Source organism: Mus caroli, unplaced genomic scaffold, assembly GCF_978045245.1.
Source record: "Mus caroli unplaced genomic scaffold, Mus_caroli_1 scaffold_15, whole genome shotgun sequence".
NCBI lineage: Eukaryota > Metazoa > Chordata > Mammalia > Rodentia > Muridae > Mus > Mus caroli.
Window position 1 is genome coordinate 13,592,878 of NW_028227270.1, and position 21,280 is coordinate 13,614,157.

Genomic DNA, 21,280 nt, shown 5'->3' on the forward strand with positions numbered 1-21,280 from the left:
ATTTAACAGACGGTGATCATAGCTGCAGTGTGACATTTGGAGGCAGAGTAATGTTGGGCAGGGTGGGGCAGAGGTTCAGCTTTGCTTTCACGTTGTCTCTGCTAGCTCTGCTGTGCCTGGGGTGGGCAGCTGTTTGCTTTGGTGTTCTGTCCAGCAAACCCCATGGCTAAGCTAAAAGTTTGCTTAGTGTACAATCTGCTTAGCAATACAGGACCCCATGGAATTCCTGTCCTTTCCTCTGGTGACAGTGTGGCCTTGTAGGCTGTAGCTACTACCAGAAGTACTGTGGCAGTACTTCTTCCCAAGGAAAGAAACCAGGAGGTAGGATTTCTACCGAGGGGCTGCTGCATTCACCCCTCTGGAAAGCCAATGCATAGTTAAGGGCCATGGCTGACTTAAGTTGGTCACCTTTACCTTCCTCGTTTGAGCAGTTACCCCTGCTACACATAACTCGCCTGGCCTTACTAGTTTCTTTTGAGAATTGGATGTTTTCATTCAAATGCCAGCAAGACCTTTCATGTAGCCTGTATTATACTATGCAAATGGCAATGCTGGTATCAGAAATTTTTTAGAGATAAAGTGTACTGTTTAAAGTGGCCTGGCTTAGGCAAGTTTAGATCACAAGTACAGTAAATATTTTGAAACATGGTAGATAAGGGACAGGGGAGACATAAATGAATTGTCTTTTAATTTCTTCTACACAGTCAACTTTACTCAATTGTCAGACTGGAAAATTCTCTTAGGAGTACTGTAAACATAATACCAATGAGCTTGTCCTTTATAGGGTTTTAAAAACTGTTTCCAGTGTACAAACTAGGGAACTACATCTTGGGGAGACTGTTCCATGACTCTTTCCCTGGTGAAGAGGGAAGGCGACCTTGAGTTAAAATTTCTGCCTCATTGTTGAGTCTGCCTGCCTGAGGTCTTTTTTTTTTTTTTTTTTTTTTTTTAAATTGTATAAAAGAAACAGGCTGTTCACTTTGGGATATTGATTTGTATGCAGTCAAAAAACCATAATATTTCAAATGTATCCCCTTCTAGAAGCCACCTTATCTCTGTTGTAACACAACACAGCTTCAGCATTATACAGAAAATGTATTCTAGACAATCAAAATAACTTTCCTTAACTGCTTTGAATCCACCACTAACTAATTTGATCTTAATCAAGTTTACCTCAAGTGTTCTGTTAGGATGCCAGGAAATATCCTGGGCACTGGTGGCCTTCATTTCTGGAGAAAAATGACAATTTAGCTTTCTGTCTGTGGGTATTGTGGGCTCCTTCGGGAACTATAACATAGGCGGTTCATCATCTAAGCTATTTTGAGGTGACTTCTGCGGGGGACACAGACTGCTCACCTTTTTAATTCACTAATACCTGTGGTCCGAAAGTATGGGCGAAATTCTGCCACATTGAGGGAAAAGTGAGGGAGTTTGAACACAGAAGGAAAGTTAACCATTACTGTCATATTATGCCAGGCAGCTCCTCCTGCCATTTAACCCTCTGATCCCAAAGCAGCAGTTCTGTAGGCACTAGAAGAGATGATGTCTTGCTGTCTGGAACTGTGAAACCCGTGCGTGAGCTTGGATCCCACACCTCACTGTGGTTCTGGTCCGTGGCTGGGGTCTTAGGTCGGGATTCTTGAGCAGCCGATCAGGCCATGCTGTGCCATGGTTGTGCGATATTGGAGTTTGTGGCTTTACTTTTGGATTGGAATTCTAAGAGTTAATACCTTTTGACCTTGCCAAATAAATGATTCTCTCAGAGCCTTGTTTTCTTTGGTAAATAGGAATAGTATTTACTTTGTCAGCATTGCTTATGGAGTTCTCAACACAGTGACTGGCTCAGTTAATATGGCGGTCCTCATGATGAAAGCAGCCATTGTGTGATATCATTTTCTAGAATCTTCTCTGAGTTAGAAGACAAACTGAATCTGTGAGCTGGTGCCATGAGAGAGTGTGTTATGCCACAAGGAATGGTGACTGAGTTTAAGGTTGAGTTGTAGGCTGTGGTATTGTAAAAACACTCATAAAGACTAATATTTGAAAATAGTTTGAAGATGGACATTCTGATGCATGCCTGTACTCCCAACACCTGAGGGCAGAGACAGAGGAATGACCACGAGGTCAACACTAACATGATCCAGTGTGTGGCCCAGTCTCAACAACAAGAATGTATTTTGATCGAACACATTGAGTTTGTCTGGTATATTGGGTTGAGAAATTTACTGTCTCATGCCAGGTTCTTGTACACATGAAAATTTGCTTTGCCAGTGAACCCATCTGTTTTTGACAGGGGGAAACAATAAGATTTTTTTGTTTTCTAGATCTCTTCCCTTACTGAGTTGGTTGAAAGGTGTGAGCAAGACTTGAAAGCATGTCCTTTGTGGCTAAGGGCCCGAGTCTCCGGTTGCAAAGCCTTTAGAACTGACTTATAAAAGAAACTTGGATGCTGTCAGCATGTACTAAGGAGTGGTGGTTTGTGGGCAGTTTCAGCACTTTTGGACATTACACGAAGAACTGAAAAACAAAACCTTTTGTCCCGTACAAGGTGATTGGTTCCTGACTTCTCCCCCAAATCTGAAAGGACTCTTGGGAAGCTCACATGTCCTGTGAGAGTGAGGACTGAAGTGGCACAGTGTTTGGAGGTAGAAGAGCGCTGGCCTCGGATGCCAGCTCGCTGGTTCATGGTGATGTGCCTAAGGGTGGCAGCTCCCTGCAATGGCTTCAGTGTCTCCCCTGTCCTCAGGCGAGCCCCGGATTATGGAACATGGCGTCAGCAACAGCTTGTGTGAGTGTCCGTGCGAGGCTCATTTCACTGGTAGACATTTTGCTTCTGCTGGAGATGGGGCACCCTCTGTTTTCAGAGTTTCGGTTGTAAGCGGGTTTTCCCTATTGTGTGGGCTCCTTGCCGCTTCCTGGGCCTCAGTGTGTCTGTTTCGGAGCTTACGTGATACGTCATCAGGTTCTGGATAAGGATTATGTCTGCTCATTTCCCGGCTCTGCGCCCAAAGCTTTGCTTATGCTCCTCTGACATGATTTCAGACTCCAAATAATCACGCTTGCTTCCCCCAGCGACTCCAATTTCTCTCTGTCATTTTCAAAATGTGACCCTCAGAAAATCATGCAGAACCCTACACAAAACTGACTCAGTGAGTGCAAGACACACTAAGTGTGCCTCAGAGCTGTGATTTCCTCTCAGAGCCCAAGTGTTATTTTTAAGCAGACAGCATCTCTGTGTGGAGCCTCTCCAGGGTTGCCTTGTATGTAAGCTGCTCATGAACAGGGCCTCCTGTGGTAGACGGACAGCCCATGTTTTGAGCCCCTAAAGAGTATTTCATGTTTATTTTTCTCTTTGTGGGTTATATCTGTCACTTGTTCTGGTCTGTGGAATTTTTATGACCCTCTCTTCTGGGTATTATTAAGTTCCTCTGGTTACCTCCTCATTCCCTTTTAAAAAAGAATACTTTTAATTAATTTTGGACAAATTATATATATGTATATATGTGTGTGTGTATATATATGTGTGGGTGTGTGTATATATATATAGTATGTGTATGTCTCTATGTAAACAATACACATTGATTATATGCACCCCAAACTCCCTCCAGGAACCCCAACTCCTACTTCCCACTTCTATGGGTATCCCCAACATATCCCCTTCACCCTTTTATGTCACTTCCTTTTTGTTATTAACTCGCTGAATCCAGTTTGTGCTGCCCGTTGGAACATTGGTTAATCGCAGCTGCAGAACGCTCTTGTGAGCGAGAGCCTTGTCGTGCCCAGGAGGCAGCAGTTCACAGCAGCTCCCCACCCTCTGACCCTTACATCCTTTCGGTCTGTCTTCACAGTGCTCTTAGGGTAATCTTAGGGATGGCCTTAGATAGAGATGGCTCACTCAGGTCCAAGCATTCACTAGACTCACTGACCACTTAGGAGTCTGCGTTAATGTCTGACCACTGCAGGGAGGAGCTCTGCCAAGGCTGAGGCCAGCACCCATCTATGCTACTTCCTCATTCTTGCCAGTCACGCCCGTGAGTTCCTCCCAAGTGGTAAATGGAAATGCTTACTAGGGCACAGTCTAATAGAGGATTTGGGCAAACAGCTGGTGTCTTTGTACTGTTGTGTGTGTGACTGGTGGAGATCCCTGACAGTGGTTTGGGGCTCTGTTGCCCATGTATTTTTAACTGGGTTTATGTGTCACTTGCCTTGCTTTGAAGCTTTAACTTAGTTTCCTGATCAATGTATTGTCTTGTATCTTGCAAATTCTATGTCAGTTTTGACTTCTTGCTATGTTAGCTACAGATAGGAGGTTCGTCCTCTGCCATGTTTGTCCAGCCTTTAGTTAGTGATTTCTGCTCCCTTCTCTTTTTCTTTGTATTCAGTCTCCATGGTTTCTAGTCCCAGAATGCATGATATTGAGAGTTAAAAATGGACCATCTACAAAGGAAGTCGTGAAAGTTGAGAAACTGCAGTGCTTCCCACAGGAGCCACTGCAAGCACATACCAAGGTTTTCCTAGAAGACTTAACCTGAACAGTCTGAGAATATTCCGGAGTCGGCTCCATACAGTGGCCTGGAGGAAGGCCTCTCGGGGTATTTTGAGTATGTTCTCTGGTGAGAGAGGCTCTTTGAGAAAGCAGAGGAAATGTGGGCATTGCTGAGATGGCTTTGAATTATGAGTAGAATGTAATGGAAAAGCAGCTGGTTAAAAACCATGTAGGAGGCTGGTGCTGTTATCAGAAGCCTTGGTGTCAGCCTCTGACTTGGAGCTAGAGCCTGCCACACCCTTCCTTTTAGCCTGCACTTCTTAATTCAAGCCCCCTGTGTGCACCAGCAGAGGTTCATTAAAACTGCCACTGCTCACCTGCTGTCCCGAGCCAAATCCCAGTTCCTGCTGCTTCTCATCATCTCCCTCTTTCTTCTCTGAGAGTACCTGTGTGCTTCAGCATGCATCCGCACAGAGTATTCACCCACATCCTCTGTTGTGTGTGTGTGTATTCAAAGGCATGTGTTCACACTGAGCCCCCATTGTGTCTCTCCTTCCCCCTTTCTGCAGTGGTATACTTAGGAGTTATTTTCTAGATGATTCCATGGATTTTTGAATTTTAATATATTTTTAGTTGCAATAGATTTAAAAATTACAGCAAGATTTGTCTATATCACTTAGGAGAACTGGAATTTTACTTGACTTAGATCTGTCTCATAATATACAAAAATTTTATCATTTGATAATAAACTTGTTATGGATTTTATAGTGTAGATTATTGTGATTCTATTTTTGTCTTTTTTTTTCCACTTAGAAGATATAGGAAATATTCATCCAGAGGCTCTCCAAATGAAGGTGTTTTAAATGAAGTCTCTTTTCCCCAACACTGCCCCCAAGAACAGGATTAGGATTCTCTGTAGTTTCTAGCTTGTCGTACACTTCGGCCATAGGTGGAACTTAGAATTTTAGTGGTGTTCAGCTTTGTTAAGTACATAAAGTTTATACCTGAAGGTTAAGTCTCCAGCCAGATCTAATGTAGGAACTCAGTTATTATTCCTATAGCTGCCATTACAGAGTCTCATGTGAAGATCGAGTATTTGCCTTGTAGGACATAATATGTAATTTATATTTTAATGTATGTGCAATTGAACCTTATATCTAATTGAGAAAATAACTGTTTTTACATATGGGGTAATTGTGGGGCAGCAGTCAGTCAGTAGTGATTTGCTCATAAGCTATGAAGTAGGCCCTGCAGACAATAGAAGCCAACATATGAAAGAAACCCCTGTCTTTATGATACACTTGTAGGTAGCATGGGGGAAGTGCATGTTTGTGACTCTGACTCTGTGATAAACACAGGGAGTAAACAATGCACTGAACCATGTCAACCACAGTGTGCTGTTTGCAGAACATGGAACTTGCCACACTTATACACCCGACTCAGAACAAACCAAGGTTTCCAATACAGCTCAGGACACGTGCCTTTGATATCGTTCTTGGATTGGTAACTCTTTCTAGAACTTAGATAATTTTGAAAATATTAGTGGGACAATTGAGACAGTCATTGAATAATTATTTCTCTATCCACAGCTGTTATATTTTTCAAACCTAGATGTGTGGGTGGAAGGGGCAGGCCCATTCAGAATCCTTTTGGGTTGCTAAAGCCACACTCTTTCAAAAATACCAGATTATTTAAAAAAAAAAATGGTGTGTGAATCCCCATGAAGCTAGAAGACTTAGCCTTTCACAGAGTAAGGAGCGAGCTTACTCCCTATCCTGCAGTCCTTTATCTCTTGCCTGTGTGCTTCATCACACAGAGATCAGGGAAGACAGAGCCAGCAAGTGGAACACTTGTCTCCAGTGTTAGAAAGTAGACCTGGCAGCCGGGAGATGTCAGTGGTTAAGGGCACTGGCTACTCTTCCGGAGGACCTAAGTTTAACTCCGTGCATCCACGTGACAGCTCACAACAACTGTAACTCCAGTTTCAGGGCTTCTGACACTCTCACACCCTCACACTGACAAAACAACAGTGTACATTTAAAAAAATATATATATGTATGTATATGTATGTGTGTATATATATATATGTGTGTGTGTATGTGTGTGTGTATATATATATATGAATATACATATATAAAGAATAATTTTAAAAAAGCAGACTTGGAAAAGAAAATCTTGTGAATAAAGCCAGAAGTAATAACATCCATGCAAACAAGATTCTGGGGTTATAAAAACTTGCACATGCTTAGGTTAAAAAACAAAAACAAAACTGTTTTGGCCAATGTAGATTTTTGCCATGATGCTGGGTTCTTAGTTCCCAGTCTTGTGAGCTTCTGGATAATTGATGTTGTCAGTGAGGAAATGAAATTATGCAGACGTTCAGTCCCTGAAGTATGCTTTCAAGTCTCTTTCCCTGGATAGTCTAACTGTAGCCTTGTCTCTGGCTACAGAGATCAAATTAGGTGACTTTTTCCTGCTCACTTTTTAACAGCTACCCTTGGAGGATTAAAGTGGGTTTTGTTGTTGTTTGTTTTTATTATTTTTGAAATGCTACAGGAAAATGTTGTGTTTCCATTGAGGCAGATGGAAAACTTGGAAGTGTTAGCATGCCCTCCTTGTGTCTCTAGATCCTCTCACCTGTGGCTGCTGCCTCACACAAGGAAGCTTGTCTCTCCTCTCCTCAGGTTCATGCTCACTGGCAGTCCGCAAGCCTTCCTGTAAAGCATGGAGGATGAGCTCTTGATAGTTCTCTTCAGCAGCTCTGTGTGTGTGTGTGTGTGTGTGTGTGTGTGTGTGTGTGTGTGTGGTGGGGGACCGGGGTGGACATCTCAGTGAATGAGTCCCGGACAGGAGAGAAGATGTTTTACTGCCATCTTTTGCTGAACTTACACCTTCACAGCTCCATCGCTGTGTGTTTTTCACACCATGTCTAAGCACCTCATTCACTTGGGCAGGGTTGCCTCTGCCTGAGCTCTCAGGACCTCAGTTGTAATGTCTCCGTCAGACTGAGACTAAGGCCATGATTAATACTTGACTCGTGCAGCTGATTGTGAGGCTCAGGTTTGAGAACTGCAGTGAGATGCCTTGTCCTAAGCTTTGGCATCCGGTCTTAAGTCAGAGTAGGCTATGCCAGTATGTAAAATGGTGAAATGTCTGTGACTGAAAGGACTGTAGGTTAGGGATTCTGGAAATGACAGGCGTTGCTTTGTGTTCAATAGTGTTCACCCAGTTGAGGTTGGTTTCTGTAATATCCTATTTATGATGTGTTAGCTTTTGTCTCTTTATTTTAATTTGTAATTGACAGGAACTTATGCTTTAAGGTATTATAAGCTGATTAGTCTATGATGATGATGATGATGATAGATATGCTTTAGATACCAAAGTGGATATTTAAAAGTAAATAAAAATAAATAAGGATACTTATAAATAAATGTATTCTTGTTTATATTTGTCATCTAGAACTCATTTCCTCGGTTTCTTGGATCTTTGTGTTAATAGAAACCATGTAAACACATTCGTTGCACTTCTCTTTTGCATTCTGTTCTACCTCCACCATCACCCTAGCCGTAGGAGGCACGGGATGCCAAGGGGGTGGCATCTCAGCTGTGACTTTAAGACGGGAGAAACTTCTTTAAGTTCGGAGACTGGTGTTCTCTGTTGGTGGGAGAACAGTCTAAGAGAAGAACCTGAGAGCAAAGTCAAACTCGTGTTCAGAAACAGCAGGCCTCTATGCCATGGGGACACAGCATAGGCAAGGAAGTACAAGAAGAGAGCAGATTAAGCTTTAAACTAACGTCTGTTGGGACTTTAGTCTCTGTGTCATAGTTTATAGAAAAATGTGTGTAGTGTTTAAAATGGTACTTTAGAACTATAATGAGAGGGCCAGCTCTCGCTTAAACAAGTAAGGTCTTTTGGGTCCTGGTTCAGAACCTTAAAATATGCAAGTGTTTGTTATTCACATCACACAAGGAAACTACTACATGTCTGTACTCCTATGAGATCTGGTCATTGGACTCCTGTGAAATACAAATGATGGCCTAGTCATTCAAGACTGCATGCCTTTAGGGCCTTCTGCATCTCCCAGTGTTTGAGGCATGTTGCTTTGGCAGAATTCCTTCTTCCTATCCTTGCCCTTTCTTATCTCAACACTCAAGTACTTAGAAACTCATGTCTGAAGATATGGCACTGGGCTGTACTGTAGGAAACACCTTCCTGACTTTATGAGTTCATACTCAAAATAGTAGTTTGCTGTTCTCAGCAGCCGATTGATATTGTCTGTATTGCCTTTTAACATCTGCTTAGAGTTCAAAACACGTATGTACTCAGTTGCACGTGTACTATGATATCTGTCAATCTGTTTTACATAAGTGTTCAAGGAAGAGCTTCAGAGGGACCTAGCATAGTAATTAATTACTAAGAGATATCAAAAGAATGAGGAAACTTAGTTGACAGGACTAGTTTATCCTCATTCCTTGTTTATTTAAAACATTTTAGATTTACGTATTTTATATGTGTGTTTGTGTGAATTTTTGTGTTCCACCTACATGCGTGGGGCCTGTAGAGCCAGGAGAGGGTGCTGGGTTCTCTAGAATTGGGCTTATGGACAAATGTAAGCTGCCACATGGGTTCTGGAAATTGAAATGGGTCCAGTGTAAGAGCAGGAAATACTCTTAACTGCTGAGCCATCTGGCCAATCTCTGCATTATTTTTTTCTCTTAAAAAAAATCCCTAAAGAATATATTGAAAGGCATAGTATGTGTCTTAGTTAAGGGTTTTATTGCTTTGAAGCGACACCATTACCACAACAACTCTTATAAAAGAAAACATTTAATAGGGGCTGGCATACAGTTCAGAGATTTAGTCCATTATTGTCACAGTGGAAAGACCACCCCTGTGACACACTTCCTCCAACAAGACCACAAGTACTAGATATAACAAGGCCACATGTTCAATAATGTCACTTCTTATGAGTTTATGGGCCATTTTCACTCAAACCACCCCAGGATGACATGATGGCTCAGCAGGAGAAGACAACTGCCACCAAGTCTAATGGCTTGAGTTGGATCCCTAGGATGCATATGGTGAACACACATGGGGAAAACCAATTCTCTGAGGATGTCTTCTGACCTATACATGTATGTTGTGCACATACACTCACCTACATGTAATTTTTTTTGAAGAATTATTCAGGTCTTTTATGTATATTTGTGTGTGCCTGGAAGGTCAGAAGAGGGTGTCAGATCCCCTGCAATTGGAGTTTTAGGCAGTTGTGAGCCTGTATTGTGGGTACGGAAAAAGAAACCTGGATTCCCCTTGCAAGAGCTCAGGTGCGCTTAGCTGCTGAGCCACCTCTTCAGCCTGTTGAAAAAACAAAAACAAAATAAAAATAAATTTTAAGTAAAGCAACTACAAATTAGGAAGACTGAAAGACCAGTAGAAAATTGAACAAAGGGTATGGTGGGATCGTATACAAAGAATCTGCTCTTAAAGGGTAAAAATGTCCTGCTTCATTCGAAGTATGAACAGTGTACATTATTAAAGTACTGAAATCTGTTTTCCAAAAAGAATCTTGGTAACAGCGGCTGCGCAAAGACTCTGCAGTCGTGTGTCACAAAGGGAGCACACATTACAAAATGCAGAGCTGGAGAGATGCTTGAGAAGATGTGCATCTTCAGGTACCACTAGTGCGAGGGTGCTAGACAGCCTCTGTGAAGGAGGTGTGCACACACTCAACGTCCAGTGCAGGTGTTGCCTGGGATCTAGTGATGCTCCATAGAGGTGTTTTAATTAAAGACGGTCTAATGTAGTCCAGGCTGACCTTAAACTTCCTGTCTAGCTGTGGAGTTAACCCCTAGTGAGCACCATGCTGCCAGAGATAGGGCTGGGTAGATATTCTGCCACTGTATGCCCTTTGCTCTGTAGTGTGACCTATTTGAAGGGTCTTGAGAATATTAGAATATTTAGTGCTGCAGTGTAGCTCAGAGATAGCATTCCCAGGCATAGCCTGCTCAGGGTCCTAGTTCATTCTTCAGTATTATTATCATCATAAAAAAAAGGCTTAAAATTAGTAAAATGTTTTTATGCTTAAAAATTAACGTTATTTTCAGAAGCAAAATTTGGGTAGTTTAGTTAGGTAGTGGGGAGCATGTGTGTTTAATTAAATTCCGTCTTCAGCAGTATTAAAAGTCAATCAGTTGTGATTTGGTGAGAACATATTACAGACTCATGAGGAGACTGAGTTGCAAGGAATGTTTTGGCCCCAGAAAAGAAGGGGTTAAAGGTGAGATGCAGGTAAGAAAGGGTTAAGGGCATTATGCAAGCTGTTAAGTAAAAAGGAAGTGCATTACAAAATGCTGAGCTCAGGAGTCTGGCTGCCAGCCAAGCCCTTGCTTCCCTCACTACAGCTGAGGGCTTTCGAAGCTTCCCACCACTGGGTTTGTCTGAACTGTTTAGGAATGCGGCCGCGGTCGCCAGCTGACGTCAGCGCCACCGGTTCAGCCCCAGGCCAGAGCGGTGCTCAGACTCAGCTTGCTGGAGTGGGCGGGGAGGGGCGGGGCAGGGCGGGACCCGTATGTGATTGACAACGAGAGGGTCGGATGGCCTACAGAAACCTTGGGGTGAGGGAGCAGGTTAGGAGTTTTTAATACTAAGATTGTCGATAATGATACTTTGTAGTAAAGGCAACAACTTTCTTTTTTGTAAGTTCGGTAAGGCTTCTGTTTAATTTTAAACAAAACCAAATATAACTTGCATATTAACTTGGATATTTCAAACTTTATCTCCCTCTCTTTTGAGAAAGGAAGAGACTGTAAGTCTTGCAGATTTTTCGGATGAAGGATCAGAAAGGTGGTTTTTGCTGGATACTGAGACCTTTGACTTTTGTTACTAAAATCCATTTTTATTTTTGACTTGGCACAGGAAAGAAATCTAAGAAGCTCTCATGCAGTGTAAAGCAGAGATCAAAAGGTAGGGAAATATAAGTGAAAAAGAGCCAAATTTGAAAATATCTGCATGACAACCATCCTGGACACGATAGCTCTGGGCTATTGAGGCTGACACGTTAGCCTTGGAAGAAAAATGTTGGCTTTAACCATGATGGCATCTTTACTAGGCTTAGAGCTCTTTTTCTCTTAAATCTGTCCCTTTTCTGTGCCCATTAACGGTTAACTTCACCGTTCACATTTGTTTTTCTTGACTTAATTAGATCATTTTGCTTAGTCATAGCTGAGAGTTTTGTTCGTCTTCTAGCTCTTGGTTAATGTGAGTGAGAATCACAAATTTATTAGCTATTTTTGTGTGTAGGGTGTTTAGGCAATGTGAGGTGTGGGTAGTGGACCTGGGACAGTCCTGGTTGAAGGATCTGAAAAGGGGTCACGGAACTACCTGGAAAACTTCAGTGACTTGACGAGGTCAACAAAGAAAGGCTGCAGAAGTTACCTCTGCTGTTCATTTTAATTGACTGGCTTTTAGTAACTTAACTGTTTCAGGTGTCCCTGATTTATAACAGTGGTAGTATTAAGAAACATCTTCTGGAGCTAGAGAGAGATGGCTCAGTGGTTAAGAGCACTGACTGCTCTTACAAAGGTCCTGAGTTCAGCTCCCAGCAACCACATGGTGGCTCACAACCATCTGTAATGGGATCTGATGCCCTCTTCTGGTGTGTTTGAAGACAGCTACAGTGTACTCACATAATAAGTAAATAAGTAATTCTTAAAAAAAAACCAACTTCTTCGTGATCTTGATGATTCCCTTAGGCGTCGTGGCAGTCACCCACCTGTGAGTCATGAGGGTTTGAGTATGTGAAGAGGCTCATAGACTAAGAAGAAACACACCACACAAACTTGGACTTTGCAAGTTCCGCAGAGGCAAAATGGTCAGTCACAAATTACCCAAGGGCTTATGAGGGCAGTGCTAAACTGACAGAATTTAAGGGTGTTTTGAGTTTTTATAGCAGTATTGTAATAATTGTCAAAGTGTGTATGCGTGTGTTTTATGGCAATATTTAGGATAAAAACATGCACTTGTATGTAACAATATAAGATGAAGATTGTGATTGGCCATATGAGTTTCCAGACCCCTTTTCTACACAGAGGTCACAGTTAAAGACAGCATCACTAGGTTTTTAAAAGCCCATCTTTCCGTATCTGCTTTTGGGTCAGCTTGGGTTATTATGTGTGTATGTTACCATTCTTTAAAACTTCTTCTCTGGGCAGTGGTGGTGCACACCTTTAATCCCAGCACTCTGGAGGCAGAGACAGGCAGATTTCTGAGTTTGAGGCCATCCTGGTCTACAAAGTGAGTTCCAGGACAGCCAGGACTATACAGAGAAACCCTGTCTCGAAAACCAACAAAAAAACTAAGACATGGATGTATGTGGGGGTGGGCTTTTTCTTCTTCTTCTTCTTCTTCTTCTTCTTCTTCTTCTTCTTCTTCTAACAAGTGAGGACAAAGGCTTCATAAAGTATTTATCAGTGAAAGGTACTGAGAGCTTCCGTTGTTATTCAGGTGCCTTTATCAGGGCTTTGACTTCCAGCAATGGAGTTTTCTGTCAGAACAAAGTCGCAGATCATTGTCTATGTAAGGTTGTCTTACAGGTCAGGTGGGTAGATGAAGTAAGGTGGTCCTAGGAATCACTAGAGACAAAAGAGGCCAGATGTCTGCACGACAAAAGGCATTCTTAGGATGCTCAAGTAACCAAATTCTGCAAAGGAATAAAGAGGAAGGATACAAAAGTAGTAAGTTACCATGGTGCTCTTTCCCTCCTAACAACCTGTTCAGTCAAAACGACGTTCTTAGGATGCTCAAGTAACCAAATTCTGCAAAGGAATAAAGAGGAAGGATACAAAAGTAGTAAGTTACCATGGTGCTCTTTCCCTCCTAACAACCTGTTCAGTCAAAACGAAGTGCCCTGTGTCATGATAGGGATTTCCCTATGGAGGAGTTATTGGTCAGGGTTCTCTAGAGGAACAGGATCAGTTGACTGGATATATTATTGCAAAGAGGCAATACAGCATATGTGTTTGGTAATCTAACAGTGCTGCACACTGAAAAAACTGAGAGCAGGCTAGCTGGACGGTCCATGAGGCTAGATAGCTAAGTAGTCCCAAGCTAGCATTGAAGGCCTGGAGGATTTCTGGAGAGCCACTGAACTTCAGTCCACGATGGAAGTCCGTAAAACTGGATTTTGATGTCAGTGAAGGATGGTGGTGGTAGTGACAGAGGCCATAGAGTAGATGCACCTACAAGCAGGGACAAAGACAGAGGCACAAAAGCCCTGTCTCCCCCCCCCCCCCCCCAGACTTCTTTATATTTGGGTTATGTGGGGAAGGTTTCTTCCAGTGTGGGGAAGGGGGGCTGTCTCCCCTCAGTTAATTCTTTTAACAAGTATCCTCACAGACCCACCTAGAGGTGGTATGTTTCTTAGCTGATTCTAGATCCACTCCAGTTGACAGCCAAGATGACCACACCCACTGTTGAAGCTTCTCTTCACAGAGCTTCATAGCTTCTCCCTGGAAACCATGAAGTTTCTTGAATGTTTTAATAAGAATTTTAGAAATTCCAGTAGTAGTTTCCAGGAGCCCTTGCATCAGATACCCGGCTGCTTTTGATCTTCCTTCTAGCTGATTGTATGCCTGTCAGAGCGTATACAACTCTTGATTCCTAGGGGTGTGTTAGCGGTCTTCTCATGGATTCTCTCAGAAGTGACGAGTGACTAGCAGATGAGGCTTTTTAGGCAAGTGATTAGAACCTCATCGCTCATGAGCTATGAATCATGCATTTGATTCTTGTAGCTCCATCCTTTGAGAGTGATTTAGTGAAGCTTTTCCCCCTCCTCTGACCTCCAGTAGCCTACATATACCTGAGCCAGCTGCCTTGTCGGCTATTGCTTGTGTGTGTGTGTACGCTCTGACAGGCCTGGCTTGTGTGTGGGTGCTGGGGTCTGAACTCGTGTCCTCTTGCTTATTCAGCAAGCGCTCTTAACCTACTGAGCCTTCTCTCCAAGCCTCTATTTATTTACTTTTGTTCATTTCTGTTTTGAGGCAGGATCTCATTACGATATATAGCCCTAGGCTGCTCTGAAACTTGAAGTCTTCATGCCTTGCTTCCTAAGTGCCTGGGGGTTATAGGCATGTGCCAACATGCTCAGCTAGGACTTTGATTTTGAAACACTATAAATGCATGGATATCTTTTCTCTATTCATAAACTAATAGTCTACATTTTGGAGAATGGATTGACTGAAGCAGATCAGCATAATTGGTTCTGCTACATAAATTACTATGTGCATGCATGTCTGTACGTGTAAAGAAATAGATCAATTAATTGTAATTAGGAAGCTAAAAAGAAAAAAAAAAAGACCTTCAATGATGAGATTGTCACAAAATGGAAGTTTCGGAATTGGAAGACACTTGAGGAATAATTTAAGCATACCATCAATATATACACGAATAACCTGTGGCGGTACAGAGTCAAATCACTTTCAAAGCTTTAAATAATGGGTGAAGAATCAGAACCAAGAATGTGGGTTTGTGGTCATGTCCAATCCTGTTCTTAGCAGGAGTGAGGTGCTTTGAAGGTGGACTGTAACTAAACTAAAGCAATAGGACATGACATCTGCTTTTGTTCATGGTATTTATCAAACCTCCCCAAGGAGTTTTGAAAGGCTCAATAATTTTAACCCAAAGAAGAATTTGCTGTAAAACCTTCGTTTTTATTTAAGTGAAATCTAGTGCCTTGCCAGGTAAAGGTAGGGAGAAATCAGAAACACCATACTGGGATATGGGGTGGACGGTCTGCCCCAGAGATGGGAAAGAGGGCGTGGCTTTGAAGACACTGCTTTGAATTCTTAAGCACAGGCACAGCGATGACTTTAAGAGTAGTCTGCCTTTCACATCTCTCAGCCCGGGTTCATTATTGTTTGGAGGTACTTCCCATTGCAGAGAGAATATTCTACTGTGGTCTGTGGGATGGAATCAACTTTTCCCTTTAGAGATGATCCTGTCAGCAGCAGGTCTTGGCTTCTGCAGTTAGTCATTGGCTTAAGCTGCCCAGAGGAGTTTACAGAGATCACAAGATAACTGCACTGTTATCTTGGTGGTTGTGTTACTCTGATAGTATCGCAGCCACGCCAGTTCCATGAACCTCCCGAGTAAACCAGTGCTACGTCTGGGCTCACCAGGAAGTTGATGCTCGTTTCTTTTTTGTTTGTGCTCACAGATTCATTGCAACATTTCGATGTTGAGATTAAGATCTGCTTCCAGGCTTCCAGGTATAGAATTGCATTACCCAGCAAAATAAGCACTAGCCTTGTGTGATTATTTCAATTTTAACTAATTCTTTTAAATAACCTTAAACATTTGGTTCCTTACTTTTGTATTTCATGTGGTTAATGTACTGAATAGCTCAGGTATGGAATGTTTCATCACTGGAGAGATGTCTGCTAGACAAGACTCATTTAGAATCACATTCCTTGTCCATCAGTGCAAGTCTCTGATAGACTTTTGATCTGACAGATCTGCCTTTTAGGACAATGATAGAGTGTAGCCCTTACCTTCTGGTTGTGTTACTTATACAAAAGAGAACATGCAAACAGACAATGACGTGATCTAGGCTGGTGTTAGATGAACAACTGGGTTGGAGGTAGCCGTGGCTTTATTAAATGGGGGAGCTTGGAGATCATACTTAGGGGTCTAGATTGAGGCCTGATTCTACCACTTATACCCAATAGAGATCTGAGTTTATTCTTTGTCTTCTCGTTTTAGTTTCTTCACTTGTAAAATAATAAAAGGTTGGTGTACTAAATAATTGGGAAATGCCTTGTTTGATTACGTAGGCTTTCTAAAAATGAGAGGACCTGCTTAAGTATTTGAGCTCAGGCTAGCTGAGCATTTCCTGCCGATGACGTCATACTGATTGATGTATAAGGAAGGCTGCTTTATTAGTTTTCTTTTCTTTTTTGAAATAACTAACACCCTGAGAATTGTCCTTGTATTTATTAAGAATTTATGGCAACACCAAGAAAAACTACCACAGAAGAGACCATCTCCTTGATGGACAGAGAAGAAGACAGGGCTGAGACCTGGGCCATGCCTGAGGAGAGTGGATGCTGATAAAGACAAATTAGTCCAGTGGTTCTCAACCAATGGGGTTGAACAGCCCTTCCACAGGGCTCGAATGTCTGATATCCTGCATATCAGATATTTACATTATGATTCACAACAGTAGCAAAATTACAGGTAGGAAGTAGCAATGAAAACAATTTTATGGTTGGGGTCACCATGACATAAGGAACTGTAGGGTCACAGCAGTAGGAAAAGCCCTAGGCTTTCCCCCAGGTGTTTGAATGCTCTCTGTGGTTTACTGCACAGTTTGTGGTTTCTCCCAGTGCTTTCTCAGGATGCTGCTTCCCTCCCTGCTGGCCTGGTGCCAGTCAGTAGCCCACCCATGCAGGAGGGTCATTCTTGGTGGGGAGACAGTATCATATTGTGGCTTAAGAATTTGGGTTCTCAGGGTTGGAGTGGTGGCCCAGGAGGAGGGAGCTCATCTTGCTCTTACAGAGGACTTGAGCATGGCTCCTAGACCCATGTTGTTTGGGTCATAACTGTCACAACTCCAGTTCCAGGAGATCCAATGCTTCTGGTTACTGCAGGTGCCTGCACTCAGGCATGTGACCCCTCTCCCCCAATACAGATTGTAAAAGCAATAATGATAGTATTTGTGTCTAAATTTTTTACACCATTATTTACTACTGTAGCTCTGTAGTTACCAAATTAAGTGCCAAAACCTTGGTGTGTGTGTGTGTGTGCGTGCACACATGTGTATGTGTGTGTAAGGATTATACTTAATTTTGTTTTTTAAGATTCATTTGTGGGTCTAGTTGTACCACCGCATGTTACAGAGGTCAGAGGACACCTTGCAAGAGCTGGTTCCCTCCTTGCAGTGTACGGGCTCCAGTTATCAAATGCAGGTTGACAAACTTGGTAGCAGGCACCTTTACCTATGGAGCTGTCTCACAATCCCTAGATCTTTTTTAAGTTGTAATCATTTCAAGCTTGCAGAAGACGTGAGATTGAGAATACCGCGGACATCTTACTCTTAACAACATTGATTTTTGTTCTGGATGAGAGCACAGCAGGCATACCTATACACACAAATATTTTAAAAGTTCATTAAAACGCACATTCTCTATGAATCTTCTCTTTAGAAAACATCGACAGAACAGTAGTCATCTTCAGTAGATTTAACATGGACAGGTTTTAAATAATCCACTGCCATATTTCCGTCTGTCAGTTGGTCCAGTAATACTCTTTACAAAGGCCTTTCCACACTCGGTCAGGAGTGGCTTTAGGTTGGGCATTGCATCTGGTGCTCACATCTCTTTAGCCTCCTTATTTTGGAGAATTTCCAGACTTGGGCCTATTGTGAGTGACACTTAGCATTTGGAAGAATAGAAGACTTACTCTTTTACATGGAATGTTCCTAACTCAGGTTGTGGATGGGATTCTCTTCTGGTTAGGTTAAGGTTGTATTTTCCTGACATAATGCTACATCAGTACTGTATCCTTTCCAAAGCATTACCGTTGATGAATAAGAAGTCTGTCTGCCCCTTGATGGTAGTGCTAATTGTGATCATTAGTCAAAATGCTTTCCAATTGCTTCACTAATTAGCTATTATTTTTTTTTCTCTTGGAACTAATAAGGGATCAATGTGGGGATACCTGAGCCCACAGAAACCTTGCTCCTCGTCAGGATTTCCCTCCAGACTTGCACTCTACAGGGGATCATGTCCAGTCTCATTTTTACTAAAATGGTTGCAAAATGATTAAATGGCCTACTTCTAGATTTTGTTATATATTGCTGGTTTTGTTTTTACTCATCAAGCATTGCATTTTAATAAATTTCTTACAAATTCTCAAACATATTTAAATGATTTTTCAAACCCCACCCATAAAAGTACCCATCCCTTAATTCACTCTGAAAGCCCCCTACCCAACAGGTGGCTTTCTTTGTTCCTCCCTAACGTGAAGCTGGCTCCTTGACACATTAACTGCTGGATTTCAGCATTAATTGTGTGTTGGGGTGGAGATCATGGAGGACCTTATGTCTAGTGAGCAGCACCTTAGGGAGCTATCATTTATTCAGAGTTGTCTTTCTAGTCGGAGAGAAGACAGACACTTGTTTTGACTCAAATGTTAGGAAATGTCACATCTTTTTTTTTTTTTTTTTGGTCTAAGGCATAGGAATGAGTGAGTGCTGATTTGAGATAAATCGCTTGGCCTTGTTTCTTCTAAGTGAGGTTAGTCTCAACTTAAGAAGCTCTTCTAGGGGCCTGTTTTCTTTCTTTCCGAGACAGGGTCTTGCTCTGTAGCCCTGACTGGTCTAGAAGTTCCAGTGACCCTCTCCCTCCCTACTGCTGGGATAAGGAGTATGCATGGCTTTATTTTTGTCTGTTTATCTGTTTGTGTTTTGTTGTTGTTGTTCTGTTTTTTGTTTGTTTGGCTACTTTATTTTTTAAAAATTACAAAGATGGAAGAGACACTTGATTACAAAACGGAAGAATTACAAAAACAGAAGAAACACTTGAAAGGCCAGAAAACATGGTCACATTTCATTGGGTATGTTCATACTGTATTGTTCTCACTTTTAGTGTTTGCAATTTTGTTTTCCTATCCTTTCTGACACTCTGGGCAGCTCAGTGCTTTAAACTATGCCAAATAGTTGCTTAGTCATGAAGAGGAAAAAGGCAACATTATTAATAGTCTACTGTAGTCCATTTCAAAATTCTCAGTTATTCAGAGAAAAATGTATTTCAAATTCATGGGCCCACTGCATCTTTATTATATTGTTTTGAACTATTAGGAAAATCTCAGTTAAAAACTGTTTGTATGTGAGAGGGACAATCAGATGTTGCCAGCTGAATTTCTTTCTTTCTCTCTCTCTCTCTCTCTCTCTCTCTCTCTCTCTCCCCCTCCCTCCCTCCCTTCCTTCCTTTCTTTTTATTTTTATAGTTTTAATATTAATATAGTTTTTTTAAATATTTAATATTAATATAGTTTTTTTCTTTCATTGGATATTTTCTTCATTTACATTTCAAATGCTATTCCAAAAGTCCCGTATACCCTCCCCCCGCCCTGCTCCCCTACCCACTCACTCCCACTTCTTGGCCCTGGCTTTCCCCTGTACTGGGGCATATAAAGTTTGCTAGTCCAAGGGTCCTCTCTTCCAGCCAGTTGAATTTCTGACATAGTTACTGAGTGCCTACACATTTGTGGAGACCTTCTCCCAAAGGCCTTGTTGCAGAGAACGTGATGGGCTTCTTGCTTTTGACCAGCTTCACGTGACTGTGTTGTAATAGGTTGTTACTGGAGGGAGGGGGCTCAATGGATGAAAACTAGAGTTCTCTAGCTTTGATTTAAACAGATAGTGATAACTGTGGGTGGGCATCTGTGCTTAGAAAGTAGAAATAGGAAAATAGAGCAGCAGGAAGAGAGGTGGGGCAAGGATGCCGGGCCCCCAGTGTTCCTCCAGAATGTAGCTGGATCTCTGGGAGCGCAAATGCTAGTGTTCCTCTATGCTTTCCTGAGAGGGCTAGAGTTGAGCACAAGATGCTTGGACAGAGGTCCCATTTATTTAAGATGAGGAGTGAGGCCTAATGTAGAGAACGGCATTGGAAATGGATAAAAAGGCAGTAGTAAGAGTGAGTTTGGGAGAATACGTGGCTAGATCTGCTGTGGCCATGAGAGAAGAAATGGAGGGAGGCTGGCACAGTGCATTCTTTGGCAGGGATAGTCAGCCACGTGCCATGTGCCATTCAGGTATGAGGTGTTTAGAGTAAGGTGCGTGGTGAGTTCAAGTATGGATTGTCTATATGGAGGAGGCTGGCAAAGACTTGATCAGGGAGAATCAAAAAGAAAATAGGAATGAGCAGCTGTGTGCATGAGGGTAATAATGGTGGTGATCTGTGTGTCTTGGTGGAGAGAGGGGAATAGAGACTAGTGGCTCGAGAAGGGACGCATTATGTGTGCCAAGGCTTGAGGTTAGTCCAGGGATAGGACTGTTGGTTACTGTGCTCTGCTGGGTACTAATCCCCTTATCGTTTGTGTGGCTGACATCTTAGGACGTGCTTAGTGGACTAGATCTGCAGGCAGGGCAGGCAGAAGCTCCAGAAGAAAGTCACAGCTGTATGGTGTAGTCTCAGATGCTGTAGAGATGCTCAGGAGGGCGAGGCCCACCAAGAGTTTCTATACCATGAAATCAGTGGTAAGTCTTGAGAGAACCCTGATAATGGGTCCTTAGGATAGAACGTGGACTTCAGCATGGCTGTGCAGGAGGAGAGGAGGTGGGAAGTGGCTTGAGAAAACTGTGGAAGTAAGACATGATTTTAGTTACTGACTTAATAACATCATGGCACATCGTTAGAGGAGTATTTGCACGAAGCGAGTGTGGTTTTTGGAGTTGATACTGCTTAATCACAGTCAACACACACTATAAAAACGTTATAGGGTACCATGATAATTGCAATTCATGTATACTCCATAATGTTCAAATCAGAATAACATAACTGTTTCCAGACATCATATCTTATGGTGAAAATACTCACAATTGTTACAGTGTTTTAAAATATGCAATTCTTTAAAATACAGAAACTTCCTGTAGTTTGAGTGCATCGTGCAATTGCACACCAGAATTTCTTTGTCCTAGCTGACTGTAACTTGGACAGCCTCTCCCTTCTCTGTCCCTTCTCCTCCTCTTAGTCTCTGGTAAGTGCTGTTGAGCCCCCAGCTTTGTCAGTTCAA

At 42.2% G+C, this 21,280-nt stretch overlaps 1 protein-coding gene across 2 annotated transcripts in view; it reads left to right on the top strand.

Annotated features, from left to right (window-relative positions):
• The window catches only part of Zswim6 (zinc finger SWIM-type containing 6), a 163,732-nt gene that overhangs the window by 45,594 nt on the left and 96,858 nt on the right, over positions 1-21,280 (top strand). The window contains exon 1 of one of the 2 annotated variants that reach the window (XM_085830853.1): positions 1,032-2,788. The exons of the other annotated variant lie outside the window; for it this stretch is intronic. Within the exon in view, the coding sequence (XP_085686979.1) occupies positions 2,719-2,788 (70 nt within the window). The 5' untranslated portion in view covers positions 1,032-2,718. Of the gene's footprint in view, positions 1-1,031; positions 2,789-21,280 lie in introns of those variants that run through there. 2 annotated transcript variants of the gene reach the window in all.